The 15,463-nt window shown below is 42.0% G+C and overlaps 1 protein-coding gene across 11 annotated transcripts in view; it reads right to left on the bottom strand.

Annotated features, from left to right (window-relative positions):
* ank1a (ankyrin 1, erythrocytic a) overlaps positions 1 to 15,463 on the bottom strand; it is a 98,456-nt gene that overhangs the window by 12,599 nt on the left and 70,394 nt on the right. For 8 of the 11 annotated variants that reach the window (XM_034596867.1, XM_034596859.1, XM_034596862.1 and 5 more), the window contains 22 exons: positions 15,194 to 15,391; positions 15,000 to 15,098; positions 13,848 to 13,946; positions 13,411 to 13,509; positions 13,226 to 13,318; positions 12,998 to 13,070; positions 12,868 to 12,888; positions 10,562 to 10,682; positions 10,284 to 10,362; positions 9,249 to 9,364; positions 8,920 to 9,144; positions 8,608 to 8,762; positions 8,305 to 8,516; positions 5,922 to 6,126; positions 5,572 to 5,668; positions 5,190 to 5,418; positions 4,452 to 4,580; positions 4,195 to 4,314; positions 4,001 to 4,085; positions 3,799 to 3,873; positions 3,325 to 3,456; positions 2,716 to 2,871 (listed from right to left, as the gene is read on the bottom strand). In XM_034596867.1, the coding sequence (XP_034452758.1) occupies positions 2,716 to 2,871; positions 3,325 to 3,456; positions 3,799 to 3,873; positions 4,001 to 4,085; positions 4,195 to 4,314; positions 4,452 to 4,580; positions 5,190 to 5,418; positions 5,572 to 5,668; positions 5,922 to 6,126; positions 8,305 to 8,516; positions 8,608 to 8,762; positions 8,920 to 9,144; positions 9,249 to 9,364; positions 10,284 to 10,362; positions 10,562 to 10,682; positions 12,868 to 12,888; positions 12,998 to 13,070; positions 13,226 to 13,318; positions 13,411 to 13,509; positions 13,848 to 13,946; positions 15,000 to 15,098; positions 15,194 to 15,391 (2,818 nt within the window). The remainder of the gene's footprint in view (positions 1 to 2,715; positions 2,872 to 3,324; positions 3,457 to 3,798; positions 3,874 to 4,000; positions 4,086 to 4,194; positions 4,315 to 4,451; positions 4,581 to 5,189; positions 5,419 to 5,571; positions 5,669 to 5,921; positions 6,127 to 8,304; positions 8,517 to 8,607; positions 8,763 to 8,919; positions 9,145 to 9,248; positions 9,365 to 10,283; positions 10,363 to 10,561; positions 10,683 to 12,867; positions 12,889 to 12,997; positions 13,071 to 13,225; positions 13,319 to 13,410; positions 13,510 to 13,847; positions 13,947 to 14,999; positions 15,099 to 15,193; positions 15,392 to 15,463) is intronic. The other 3 variants (XM_034596860.1, XM_034596861.1, XM_034596863.1) reach the window with 3 other exon arrangements.

Raw genomic sequence — 15,463 nt, 5'->3', positions numbered from 1 at the left:
GTCAGGCAGGAGGGGAGGGAAAGAAGGGAGAGGACAGAGTCGGAAAGAGAGAAAAGAAAGGTAGCAAAAGAGAGAGAGAGGGAGAGAGGGAGACAGAGAGAGAGAGAGAAATATAAAATAGGGGGATGAACACAGAAACGGTGAGAGACAGAGAGGGTCACCTCCCCCCTCCCAGTGGGTGCTGAGTACACAGTCTGTGTGAGGGGGTCACAGAGCAGACACTTAAAAAGGTGGGGTTTTCAAGAATACAAGAAATAAAGAAAATGCACGACTGGTCGCAAAAAAAAAAAGGGAAAAAAAAGAGATAAATATGTGGGTCAGAGGTCAACATGAGGTCGGCATGAGGTCAGAGTTCGGAGAGGAGTGAGAAGGAGGAAGAGTAGGGCGGCTAGGCTGCAGATGACATGTCCAGAAAAACACAGAGAGAGGGACAGATTCACAGGGAATGAAAACAGGGCTCCCAAAAGGACATTCAGTGCACCAACATTAGCCCTAAAGAGTCTCACACTACTCCCCATGCAACCACAGGCAGACAGCACTTTAATCTCCTATTACAGAAGCCTGAAAGAAAGCTTCTTACTGTTTTATATCATGTATTTTTATCTGTTAACCTGGAAATGGTCTTGAACAAACCATAGAAATGTGCTTACCTATAATAGAGGTGCACTAGAACTATAGAAAAAAGACATGTAAAGATAGAATCAAGTCTGCAGTATAATTTACTTCTCCACTCTATTAGCAAATATGCAGGTTACTTCTTCAGCACCTCTAGATGTATGGAGGACTGAACCTGACTTAATTAAAATATAAATATATAGTATATATATAATTTAAAATCGGTGAAAATGTACCTATTTCCTTTCATGCCAAAGAGTTCAAATGCAGAGAAGATGGACACCACTGTCATCTCTGTAAGGTAAATATGAAGCCACCGCTAGCAGCTAGTTAGCTTAGCTTAGCATAAAGACCAAGCTCTGTCCTTTTTTTGAAAAGAACCTCTTTTTTGGACAGGTACTGTACCTCCATTTTTTTGGCAAGAAGTTAACATGTCAAGAAATACTAAAAGTACATAACCTCCCTAAAACCACAACTTGTTATCGGATTAAACAAACGATTATTACTTTAAGTCAGGCTCAGTCCTCCATATATTCTTGAACAGTCTCCTGGACAGAGCTAGGCTCGCAGTTTCCAGTCTTAATGCTAAGCTAAGCTAGCTAGCTGCTGTCTGTGGCTTCATATTCGTAATTTTTCGGCAAGAGAGGAAATTAGCATATTTTCAAATCTATTCCTTTAATATAAAGTGAATAAATTAACTCGTGAGACAAATTGAGAAATAAGAAAACTATAAAAAAATGTCAGAATAAATCTAATGCACAAGGAAATCAAGAATAATTTCACATTTTTATGTATTTTAAGGAGTTACTTTCAATTTCTTTGAGCATTTATGATTTATTTTTCATTTCTTTGCGTGTTTTATTCATCTATTTTAAGATATCTCATTCATCGGACTAATTATTTATCGATTTATTTATTTATTCATTTATGGCCTTAAAAATCAGGTTCGGACTCCTGCTTGGTAAACAAACTAAACTGGAACTGTAAGTTACGAATCTCTGAAAACCCGTCACTCTGAAATAAACAGAAGACACAATATCCTAGTATTCAGAGCGGCACAGCGTTTTTACATTAAATGTCAAAGCGGGAACGGCCTTTGGGAGGCAGATAGGCGGACAGATAGACAGACAACACAGATACACGCTTATCAGATTCACTGCAGCTGTGATCTGAACGTCTCCCTTTTTTCTCCCTTTGACACTCATGGTCATATCGGTATGCATGGTTACATCTCGGACTATTGCTCCAGTTTTCACAGAGAGGACCTTTCACCTGTCGGACGGACTCGTCGCCTGCACCAGAAGCTGCTCACACCAGTCCAGAGGTGAAAATGGAGTCAATAAAGATGTAGGTTATGCATGTGTGAAGGAAACCATGAGGAAAAGGAGTAAAAGACTGAGGACTGACAGTTGGTAAGAAGCTCAGTAATGCTAAGCTATACTTATGATCAACGTGGACTGATCATGTATGACAAAGTGTGGTTTTCTAGACAAAACATCCAAACTAAAGTTAAGTCCATCTAAATTAAAACGATGCTTAAAAACTAAACTATCAGCGGACTTATCTTGCTATTCAAAAGGAACACACATCTTTACCTCAACAATGGTAATACTAATAAAAACACTAATAAAACTATAACTAGTCAAAGTTTTAGGTTTATAAAATAATTTATTGATTTCTATGAGGAATAACTTAGATCTCGAGTGTTATGATCAATGGCGATGGAGTGCTGGATGACACCCAGGCATTCACCATTTACGTTTCACCTCCATTCACTATAACCCTTCATCATAATAAATAAATGCAGTGTCAAATGTATAAGCAGAAGAACTAGAGAGGCTGTAGTAGGAGTGTCCTGAGTCCCTCTGCATGTTGCTGGAGGTAAAGTCCTGCAAAAGTTTGACGTTTGTGGAAGCTTTCATACCCAACAGCATCATGGGGAATAAATAAGAACGACAAGGGGACAACACAGGAGAAATCAAACTTCACTTTACCTTCAGGGGATTTTAGGGAAAGAGGATTTGTTTTTATTGGAAAGGTGGCTCGGGGTTGAGGCAAAAAGGGACACAGGGACGAGGCTGCACTGGGGGAGGACCTTACCATTGGTCATACCAGGGGAGAGGTGTTCTCTTTCGTTGTTTCGGCGTCGGCTCAGATCACGGGAGCCTCGTCTCGCAGGCTGAGGCGGCTGGCCCTCCAACATGCTGACGATGTCCATGCGGTCAATGCTCTTCAGAGCCGTGTACAAGCTCTCCACTGCAGTAACGACACATGCCGGAGACACACAAGCAAAGCAAGGAAGAAGGGGAAGGAGGAGAGGGGTTCCCGGGAAAAACAGCAACAAAATTACAACACCAATCTGAACTTTGACTGGATTAAAAAGGCAGAACCTTAAAGAATATAGAGCGTAACCATGACAGCCCACTTTTAGAGTGGATCTGGTTCCGGAAGTAAACTTTAAACTTCCTTGACATTGTGAATAAAATAAGTTTTCAGAAAATGCACTTGATATCATACAGACTTGTGTCTTCTACAGGATTTTTTCATAGTTTCATAGCTTGTGGTAATTCTACCTTGGATGGTAACAATATTATGGCTGATCATCAAAATCTCTTTTCTTTTTTTCTTTTCTTTTTTTAAATGAATGGGATTTTTACTTCCGGATCCACGCTGTTGAGCTCTATCAAAATTTTAAACTCATGAACTCACTCTTGGCCCTCTTGCCCTCGCGGGTGGCCCACACGTTGAGCAGTGCAGAGCTCTGCTCCAGCAGCGAGTTGGGATTCTCCACACGGATCTTATTGATGTCGTCCACGCTGAGCTGAAGCTCACGTGCCAACTCTGTTTTTAAAAAAGTGAAGGAGAAGATCTGGATCAAGCAGGGGCAATATTTGTATAATATATCCTGTGTGACATGCTGTCGCAGCATTCACTGTGCTGTTCTCGAAATAGAACCCTGCTTCACAGGAGCTCTGACCAGACGAGAACAAATATTCTGTCTGTTAAAAAGCCACGGCTGGAAAACAGACAGTAATTAGTTTGAATGGCCGGTTGCCATGTTATAACTTTGTTTAATCAGCAACGAGCGAGGAAAGCTTGTCAGACATAAGGTAAACATGGACAGTTTACAGCACGCAGCCACGCACACACACACACACACACACACACACAGCTGTATATTACCAGCCCAGCTCAGTCCCAACTGTTCTGCAATCACAGCCATTTTCAGCTCAGTCCTCTCCATGGCACTCATTGATGCTGCAGAAATTAAAACACAACAGAAAGTTAAACATCCCTGTCAATTAAATGTAAAGTTGAGATTATCACAGAGTATAGTGCTGTGAATGGGGTAGAATGATGCTGTGGGACAATTGAAGTCTCATACCCATTGCAGGCTCATTCAGGGCACTGTATCTTTCTCTTAAAGCCAGCGGGGTCAGAGTTCTCCTCCGGTCTTCACTTCCCACAATCTGTCAGTCACATGCAAACCCCACAGAGGTCAGACATCTCAGGGGAAAAGACTGTAAATAAAGATGCCTAACATGTTGTGTTAATGTGAGCTAAACTTCAGAGCTTTACCTTGATGCATGGAGGCATGGTGATGTTGAGGTTACAGAGCACATGTTGACTGTCCTCATACTTGGTGGTCTTGCGCAGGAAGGACAAAAATCCAGTGGGCTCTTTACTGCTGTCTCGCACCTTAGAATCACAGACACGGGAGAGATCAATGAAGACACAGCGAGAGAGAGAGATTGGGAGATTGAGCTGGTGGTGTAATGGTTAGTAACAAAGGAAAATAAAATCCAGGAAAGATTTGTGAGAGAAAATGGAAGTACCTTAACAGACACAGGAAGTCTGTTATCTCTGAAGGCCTGGAAGCTGAAGCAGCGAGGCTGCTGGGTGGCCTTCCTCACCGGCACCAGATTTCCTGAACACTCCAGATGAAGCGGCATTCCCTCCATCACCTGCAACATGTGACGCAGACATTAGCCAAAGTGCCAATAGAAACCATAGACCGCATATAAAGATAGCCGAAACGACAGCTTGCCAAAGGTGAAACCAACCCGTTTGTGGCTGGCTGCAGTGTAGGTCATAAAATTGGCCTCCTCCATGTTAGTGGATGGGACATTGGCCAAACAAAAAGCTTTTCTTAAGATGTTTTCTTCCATTTTAGGAAGTTCTTATCACATTGATATATCTTCAAGTGCTCATGTTTCTGATAAGTTTGGCTTTACGTAGTTATGGGATGTTATAAATGATTGACAGCTTAAAATGACTTGTGATTGGTCGAGCGTGTGTATGTCAGCGGGACCGTGGCTCCATCCCCTGATCGCTACTGCACAGACTCTGGCTCCAAATGACATGTGCAAGATGCCAGAGTTCGTATCTGGAAAATGTTGGCTTTAATTCTGGATAGTTGGAGGAAGTTGAAACGCGTCGTCCATTTTGTATACACAGTCTATGGTAGAAATGCATGGCAGAGCAGTACCTATGTTCACCGTCATTGAGTTCAACATACTCAATGACGTCTCATGTGTTTGACAGTGGTTTTGAAAACTCGTCTCTGGACTGACCTCTATGTCTCTGCTGCGGGCCACCTCTGTGAAGTTCTCGTGCTGCTCCAGGGTTTTATCCATCTTGTCGTCGGTCATGCAGTAGCAGCGCAGGCGACCCTCGCGCAGCTCATTCATCTTCGCAAACACCACAAACTTGGCCATGTAGGGTACAGCTGACAGCTCTCTGTAGAGCAGGTTGGAAAAGGAGACGGCCTCGGCTGTCCGAGGACAGTCTGCCAGCCAGAACCTGAGAGGAAATAATGAAATGTAATCACAGCATTCAACATATATCTTTGTCTTTCATCATCAGATTGACCGGATAACTTGAGATGGCACAGGGACATTTAAACTTGATACATAACGGCTGATATTTTGAATGCGTTGTGCCAACTGAACTTACCGTGCTGATACATTGGTTGTGAAACCGGCACAGTCATTAGCATAGACAAGTTTGGTCGTGCCAGTGATGTCCTCCCATTGGGCCGGCGCTGTGCCACCTGGGAAACAGGCAGGGTGAGGAAGGTCAAACTGGTTAATCTAGCTTCAACACAAACAATAAAGAGAAAGTCTAATGGTTGTTCTAAGATAGAACAGAAACTTTTTTATCTAACGATGGCACTGACATCACTACTGCGAATCAGCAATGTTACCTCTCAACTTTCCTCGTAATCGAAAGAAACTGCCCGTCAAAACAGAGACACACACACTTACTCATCCACCCACAAAACTCCCAGTCATTGCATGCAGTACCTATGACGGAGCAAAGCAGACGCAGACTGGTGGTGTCACCCTCCCCGGCATCTCGGGGGCTCTCCTTCCAGGATGGGGGCAGGGGTATACGCAGGCCAATGGGTCGGTGGAATTTGCGCCGCCGAGGCTCCACAGTGACCACAGGGCTGAAGTTTGCCTGGCTACCTAGAAGCTTTGCAACCAATTCATCTGGAACTGGCTGGGCCTGAGGTTGAGAGTAAACGATGGGGAAAGGGGGAAACGTAACAAGGGCACAGGTTTGATGATGTGGAAGAAAGAAGTGATAAAATAAAATAAAAGATATGAGCAGGTAATTGAGATGTTTTGGGGATAACGTAGAATGAGAGATGGACGAGCAAAATGGGGTCAAAGAGAGGACAACCGAATGGGGAAAAATTAAAGATGAAGAGAGAGAGAGAGAGAGAGAGAAGTGAAGAGTGAATAATATTCCTCAAGGTTTTAATAAATACATTTGGAAAGACAACACACATTGGTTGTAGAACTTAATCATCATCTTTTATTGTGAAAAGTATCAGCGTGTGTTAACAAGAAGCTTTTACAATCATTAATACAAAAAGGACATCAAAGAAAAAGGCTCTGTGGTGTTTCATAAGGCCACATGATTAATCTACAGCAAGATTTAAGTTCAGCATAATGTGATTCTGAAAATGACGAAATGGTTAAAATAAAACTGCAGGATACAAATGCGTCTATTTTACTTACATTTGGTTATATTAACTATTTTCAGCTTAGAGGTAATAACATGTGTGGTATCTTCTGTGTTAGTTTCCAAGAAATATTTCACTTTTAATGAATTCATCTGTATGTCTAAAGTATAGCTGTAGAAGGAACATTCAAACTATACCATACTGTCGTTTTGGTTTAGAGAAAAATATTCTGACTTTGGAATTTAAAGTTTCTATGATTCCTGCTGATTAATATTAATAATTTGCACATCTGCATATTCATAAGGGATTTAGAATTTTTTTTTCAACAGTGTGGATTTTTAAACTGTCAAACAGAACTCAAGTGAACACAAATGGAACCTTGAGATCCCAAATCAGCAAATCTGTGAAAATGGTGTGTATTTAAGTAGCAAACATTTCCAGACTGCAAATTATTTTGACAGCAGAAAATATGTGATATTTATGGACCCTTTCACTTTTAAACCTTAATAAAGATTTGAAATTATTTCAAACTGACAATGGTAAAAGTGAAAGGTATCACTGAGTCTAAAATGACAAAATACTTGATTTTCGATTGTACAATCTGCAATTTAACCCTGTTAAAAAAAAATTCTGATTCCAAATGTTCTGATTTTGAATTTACAGCTGACAGTCCAATGAAAGTCTATTATTTTATGTTTTGAATGTGGGGACAAGACATTAGACAGCTAGCACCAACAGCTAGGCACGGTCACACAAGGGTAGCTAATACCGCGGGTCACAGTTCACCAAAGTTGAACTCTATGTGAAGCCACTGTGTGATTTGCCTTGCCTCAGGAAGCAATGGTTTTATTCACCCCCTCGCTCTTATGGACTGGAAGTGAAGAGGAGGGGGGGGGAAGGTTCGCCACTGAAACGTTTGTGTATGTGTGGCTGGGTCCTGTTGGATGGATGCTTGTGCAAAGAAAACTGGTTTCATGTGACAGGATAGGCAAAACGGTGAGATTGTTGAAAAGTGCTCATTTCATAGGTTCCTTGTAAATATGTCCTCTTATTAACAAATATTTGCTGTATATAAGTGTGATAAAGTTTACTAAAAAAGTGAATTCTCTTATCTTTGGTGTGTATATTTGAGGGAACCTGAACTTGACACTTGAATAGTGTTTGCTGTACAAACAGAGAAGGTGCTCGGGTGTGGGAAACACTTCAGTTCTTATAAAAAGGCTCTTTAGTACATTTTCAGACATTCATGATAACAAAACCATTGGACAGTATAAGTATAAACACAAACAGTTGTTGTACTGGTTGTACCATGAATGCAGATGCTTTCCCATTAGGTCATGTTTGAGACAGGCATCTCAAATTAATCTGTTAAATATACTAAATACAGGACTTCACCAGTGACATAAATGCATTAGTAAGAAAGACATCGCTGAAGATAACAATAACATATCAGCACTAAATGAGCAGTCTGTGTCATATAAAGGTGCCGAGTGCATGCACTGTGTGAAATAAAAGGAAAATAGGTCCTCTAGAAATACCAAAAGTAAAATAAGCAAACAGAAATAGAACGTCATATCAGGAAAACTCGGCTGATATGATCGGTTCATTCCAAAATCAATCAAAAATCCATCCAACATGCTTTTTCTTTTCAGGCAACACAGGCATTAACGATTCTGTCTCTCTTCTCCATCCTTTGCCACATCGTCCCATCTCACCTGCAGCCCCAGTCGCACTCGCTTGGTGACTGCCGTCTCTGGAAACGTGGCCTGGACCAGCGGCACCAATTTACTTGTCAGAGAACCTCCCTCCGGACCAATCAGATCGCTCTCTTGCTGGACGCGTGATACGACAGCAAAGTAAAGGGGGAAGTCGGTGGAGATGATTCTGCGAATTCGCTTCTTCCCGAGCTCCTCTTGACTTTCTAAGTCTGGGGAGAGAAGAGAGGAGGTTGTAGTTCTTCAGAATCGATACCAAGCACCATCAGTTTGAAATCAAGCATGACGCGTTTGAACTCTTACCTTCATCCATCCCGTTGAGGATTGTTTCTAGCACCTCATCACCGTAGCGATTGCGATGTTCTTTCCAGACAGAACCGTTCTCGCTCCTCAGCACCACGAGCTCTCGGTCGCCACGGCCCAGAGCGGCAAAGTGGGGGATCTCCACGATCACTGGTCTGAACAACACAAATGAAATTATTGTAATAATCAGGACTTTTCCAAGGAAGATAAAGAGAAGAAAGTTTTTGTCACTGCCCCCCCCCCCCCTTATAGGCAGTATTTACACGTAAGAAAAGGAACACGTAGATATAGGCGGCTCTAACGCTTCCTCACCCCAGAAACTGCATCCCAGCTGGACCCAGGGAGATGATCCTGCTGGCCAGCCCCTCTCCCTCCACCAGTGGAGGGGGGCTGGTCAGCTTCTGTGGCTTCACCAGGCGGCAGGTGATGCGGGTGGGGGCCGCACAGGTCCGCGGAGGTATGATGACACGCAGACCATTATGCCTGCTGCCTCGCATGGAGCCACCCCGAGCATCCACCATGAAACTGACTAGGAACCTGCCATCAGACGTGGGTTGTGATAATCAGCTGCCAGATCAGATATCAAACAGAGATTAAGTGAAATGAAATGTTTTATTTTTCTGCAGTACTGCTGTGCTGACCCTGTGTGTATGGGACTGGCGACCGGGCTGACATTATCCGACGTCTCAGTCGCTGGGCTGCTGGGAATCAGTGAGTCATCATCATATTCTTTGGGCAGTGGAAGTGGAGTGTGCTGCTACAACAGAAAGAAAATCTATTAATTCTCAAAGGAACACAGTTCAGCATCATCTTTTATAGGAACCCGAACTGTATTACTTACACTATCATCTGTGTATAGGAGAGGATATGGAGAGGGATATGATAAAGGATGTGTTTTTGAAGTGATCATTTTGACAGTGGATAGTGAAGATGAAACATCTTTTATCTTCAAATGACTGTCGATGAGGGATCCTCATCCGCAATGATGTCATATTACAAAAAATAGAATTTGTAAATGACTGGATCACGGTAAGTAAGTATCCTCTTTAGTTTGAATATCAAAAATATGTTTTTAGATTAAAGCCTCTCCACAAAATCACAACCCTCAATATATATTAAAAAAACATTAAATCCATGCATGCTGTGAAATTGTATTCTTGACTTTAGATAAAATGCAAGAAGTGGATGTTTACTCAAGGTCCACTCACTCCCTTGTTTCTGGGCTTTCAACTGCATCTCACGGTCCTTGTCTATTAGTTTTCATAGTGATTGAGACTTAAGCAAACTTTTTCCACTGAAGAAGATGGAGATTTGTTAAACTTTGACGTAGTAAGTGGACCTTTAGTATAAAGGGCACTCGGCTGATTTGAGTCATTTCATCTTGGGCTTGGACACTTTTATACCAGAAATTCTGCTTTGCAAACGAGTTGACAAGTTGGTATATGCCAAAATGTTGGCATATAACACTTAAGGAAGGTCTAATGAAAGATGCTACTTTTCATTATTTTATGGCAAATGAAGGATCCAGTGTTGGCATGTGCTGCTTTAATGTGAAAATTTTTTATTTTTAAATCTGTCTTTTCAGTCACCCACAATTACAGAGGAGCAATAGTAAATTGTTACTCCTTTAATATTGCCATGTTGCTGTATATTCATCATGCTGGTCAGTACAGTACCTGATCCATCTCATGTTCTTTCAGGTTAACAGTCTCTGGAGAGACTCGTGGGATCCTGGGAATCGCTGGCGAGTAATTTCTGTTGTATGAAAAGAGAAAAAAAACAAGTCAGATAAAAGAAGTTTGTCTACGTTTCACCTCCTCCCAAGAGCTCATCCCTGGTGTTCAGTGATTGTCGATGGTGTGCCCCCCTCTATCCATCCATCCATCCATCCACTTATTAGCCTGTGGCTACCAGCTCAGCTCTCTCCCCTACTTCCCCACCCAGCCCCCCTTACGCTGTGCCCAGCCCTCTCTCGTACTCCAGTGATTTCTTGGGGGAGAGGAAATCGTCATCATGGTCTTTCATGTCATCCATCTTCATGTACCTGGCCCCTTCGGTCCCCAAGAGCTCCTCTCCTTCAGAGAACATGCCAAAGAGAGCGAACAGACCGTGGTCAGGTGGGTAAAACAGCAAAGGGAAAGAGAAAGAAAAGAACAAGATGGTTAACCGCTGGTTAGACGGGTTAGAAAACATGATGACCCAGGATTTAGGTGATGGCTCTGTGGTGTGGACTGGTGAAATGAGCCATTAGTGATGATGATCTGTACACTGACCTTACTGCTCTTACCAAAGCAAAAACTGATATACATTCACTTCTACAGATCACCTAAAACACTTCAACAGTCCAGCAGGTCACTGTTTCAGGCTGCTGAATCTGGTACTTCAACACATCTAAACATCACTACATTGAAACAGGAGAGGACTCCTGGTAAACGTAGTCTGGGTAGTTGTGCACAGAGCAACATAATATCATTCCAGAAATCTGCTGTCTAGAGAACAAACAGTTATTGAGCTTTAGGTTTCAGAGGTATCGTCTGGCTCAGAGTGATGTGTGGGGAGATTTGCTCTAAAAAAAACACATGACTACAAACACAGGCACAATCACAACAGCATCAGGACACTACAACGCACACGACAGGAGCACAATCTGTTCCTTACTCCACTTTGAACGCACAGCACAGTATTATCCTGATGTGAGCTGAGGTGGGTTTTGGTTACTTACCCCCCGAAAATGGTTGTGATTTTCAGAAATTCACCAGCAACGAAAGTCAGTCTCCCCTGTGTGTTTGTAAATGTGACTGTATCAGCTCAGCCTGTGTGAGTGGGCGTCCGTATGAGCTGCAGCGCCAACGTGATACTGTAGGTGTCATTACACTATGAGTGTGAGTGCACTTCCCACAGGTTCGGTTTTGTGTACCAGGTATGTGTGCAACGTCGGGTAGGCGAAGCATTGCAATATGCTATATATCGTTTTACCATTCCGGATGTGAGATGTGTCTTTTAGAAGGCAACTCAGCTACTTTCTATATTTAGAGTAACAGTGACAATCTGTCAGCTGAATTATCAGGGGGTCTAAAAATATCAAGACACACTGTAAAGTCCTCCGACATCATTGCCTGTGGCGTTGTTAACTTCAGGCATTACTTAATTAAACTTACAATTATTGATCTTTTTGACCATGTGGGGGCAACAGAAACAAGTCGTTAACCATGAGCAGACATTATGGCAACATCCATACTAATACGTTTTCGTTTTAAACTGGGGTCTCTGAAGTATAACAATCTCTGTCGGCATGAGCGTTTTAGCTCCGCATCAGTAATGATCCCTGTCAGTACTAACACACCTGTACATGTAGATCATGTGTGTGCCGGTATAAAAAGGAAGCAGATTGTCTTCTCTGAAGATGGTTGCATGTTTACAGCAAGAACTACGAACAACAATCAGTCTCCTTTAAGCTGCTTTTGGTCTCTACCAACTCATGGGGGGAAATATCTGGCTGTTGAGCTACTAAATGCTACATGCTATATGTTCACAAAGTAACTGTAAAACGTGTCTGACTGCTGGGAAAGTAGAATACATTTGATTGTTCACATTTTTTTCTTAAAAAACAACTCCTACATTACAGGTTCGAAAACCCACAAAAATGACTGAAAGTCGCTGAAAGCCTCATTCTGCAGTGCTGAGGGTAACTGGCACTGGGTGATCCGAGCAACTCCTTTTATATACAAGTAATCACATATATTGTTTATATAAAAATACTGATTATAGCAATATATTAAATTACGATTCCTCCCTAATGTCAACAAACACAAATCACACTGATGCACAATGGAGACAGATTTAAAGGCAGACTCTACTTTAGACATTAAAAAAAAGAATGACTGAAGAATCCACTATGAACTAATAATGCTCACAAAGCAGTAAAATATTCAATTGATTTAAATGTGATATCGGTAACAATGATTATAGGGCTGATACTGAATAAAGCTATGACTGTAAAAACAAGAACTGCTGTTATATAACCTGGAGAGTCAGAGGATGAGGGTGTTATCAAAGGGGCGTTTAGAGGTTACAGACATGGGTGCTATGGGAGCATGCCAATGAGAAACCAGAGCCACCATCACAGTGAGCACCACCACAGAGGGGACGCGAGAGAGAGGCAGAGAGGTAAAGATGGAGAGAGTGCGCTTGAAATGGAGCCAAACACTTTATTACAACAACCTATGAATGCCGCACGAAGAGAGAAAGAGACATTCATACCTAATGTTAGCTGTGCAATTCCTAAAAAAGGGTAAAGGGCAAAAGAGTTGAAGAAATACATAAATGTATCTGACGAGTTTAAACATAATAAAATCAGACTAGTAATATAATGACAATTTTGTTGCTCTACCTTCATCCTCAGAAACGTCTAGTATCTCATCCACAGTTTCAGGGAAACTCATGCGATGTTTCTCTGTGGTCGTCTGCAGGGAACAGAAGAGAAAGAACCAGTTACACATACGACTTGATTTCTTTTTGTAAAAAAAGAGAAAAAATGTAGTATTTCCATGTGATTATCATGGTCACATAATGCTAGGACTGAACCGAGAGACGGTAATAGCAATTCAAAACTTCTCACCATGGAAACCGTCTCCTCTGTGACGAGCTTCAAGACGTCAATCACAGAGATGTAGCCCAACCTCTTAGCAATGGAGAGGGCCGAAGTGCCATTCTAACAAAAAGAGAGAGAGGCAGACTGATCAGATCACTGGCAACCAAACTTATTAAAGAGCTTGAGGGCAGAGATGTTGTGTTCATGCTCACTGTAGTGATCTCGTTGGGCTGAGCTCCGTGCTTCAGCAACAGCGTCACAATGTCTGTGTGTCCCTGCTGGGCCGCCTGGTGCAGAGGAGTGTAACCCAGCTGGACGAGCGACCAAAGACAATGCAAAACAAGCAAAATGTAAATGTCCACTTGTCGACCGGGCTGCAGGAACCTATGATGGATGCTTTTTCACAACTTTCTGAGATGAGCAGAAATTATCTTTCGGGCCAGACTTTCTAGAATAGACTATTTCTAATCACAACACATTTATCATCATATAGATATTAGTAAAAAACAACAGTTTATAACCACAACTGTTTTTGAAATGTTTCTGAAACAAACAGCAGATCATGTTACTCTGACCCTATGCATTGACGCGGTGTTGCTCTGTGCCAATTCTGTTGCAGTTTTGTTCAAAACCAGAAGGTGGCACTCACCCTTGTTTTGCTGTTGACATTGGCCTGTTGCTGCAGGAGGAACTTAACCATCTTGATGTTGCCATAGTGACACCCTACATGGAGAGGGGTGTAACCCATCTGAGAGTAGAAAGAGAAATAATAGAAACAGAAAATCATCAATGTCATACAGCATTATTGTCATTATGGATTTTTATTATCTTAACCACATTTTGATCCCATTATGTAGATTTGATCCTATTTGTGGTCACGCGTCTTAAATATTACATCAACTGATTAAATTTGAAAAGAAAGCAATAATAAAAATAACATTCAGAAAGAGTGGATCAAATTGTTTCACATTTACAGTATATAATAAAGTGCAATACAAGAGCCCTACAGCAAATACTACCACTTAAAATCCTATAAAAACCCTATACTGTCCAATAGGTGTCATTCTTTAATGCTGTAGTTTGTGGATCTGTTCTTCTGATAACATTATATAATTTAAGACATAAATTAATCATTACAAACTACTAATCTCAACTCTATGTCAATACACAGCTGTAAAACCAATGCACCAGGGGTGTGAATGATCTGAGTCTCACTAGGGTCTGCCTTGTATTGATGGTAACACGACCCTCTGCCGTGACATCATCAGGCTATTTGTGCTACCGGAACTAAGACGCTATCCGCTACTGAAGTATTTTCTACACTGATAACCCTGACCTCAGTTTAAGGTGAAAACCGGAACCGTAATAGGTCAAAACCCTTTAACACCACAAAGGAGGTTATGTTATAGGTTATGTGTTTATTTGTTTGTTTGTCTGTTAGTTGCAGAATTACACAAAGAATATTGGGCGGATTACCAGGACAATTATTGGAAGGATGTGTTAGCGGTCAGGAAAGAACCCATTCAATTTTGGTGCAGACCTGGATCAGGGGGCAGATCCAGGAATATTTTTTTTTACTTTTTAACATTGTGTTTTTTTTATGTTTTCACAAATTTGCCAGGGAATAATGTATGGATCTAGATGAAAAAACTCTATATGATATCTATGTGTGTAGCCTACAATTTTGTGCAGCTTGATTGGATATAAGGGGACTGTTGGGCCTTAGTAGAGTTCACTTCTGAGACCTCTTCTAGTTCTTCTTTCTTTTGTTTTGATTATAGGGCCATGAAAGGGGTTTTACCCGTGTGGCAGCGCAGACTGACGCTCCCTGCTTCACCAAGATATCAGCGATGCCAACATGTCCTTCCTGAGACACCAGGTGGAGAGGGGTCAATCCACTCTATAGGCGAGAGGAGTCAGAGGACAAATGTCAGACATTATAACAGTACAAATTAAAATAAATACCGGTTTCAATCATTCTTTCATTGTTCTTGCCTTGTTGCCGAGGTTGACATTGGCCTGTTTGGAGATGAGCAGGGAGACCATGTCGGGCCGTCCCTCCTGCGAGGCCAGGTGGAGAGGTGTGACCCCCTGCAGTGACTCAGCATTGGCTGAAGCTCCATACTGCAGCAGGCTGTTGGCGACCTCCACCTGGTTCTGCTTGGATGCAATGTGCAGGGCAGTGTAGCCGTTCTGGAGCGCACACATGACGAGTGGTCAGAAATAGAAACAAGCACTAAACATTCCGGATTGTGTTTGCATTTG

The sequence above is a fragment of the Hippoglossus hippoglossus genome, chromosome 9, assembly GCF_009819705.1.
Source record: "Hippoglossus hippoglossus isolate fHipHip1 chromosome 9, fHipHip1.pri, whole genome shotgun sequence".
Lineage (NCBI taxonomy): Eukaryota > Metazoa > Chordata > Actinopteri > Pleuronectiformes > Pleuronectidae > Hippoglossus > Hippoglossus hippoglossus.
Note: the sequence above shows the minus strand (reverse complement) of the source record. Positions and strands in the feature narration are given on the sequence as shown.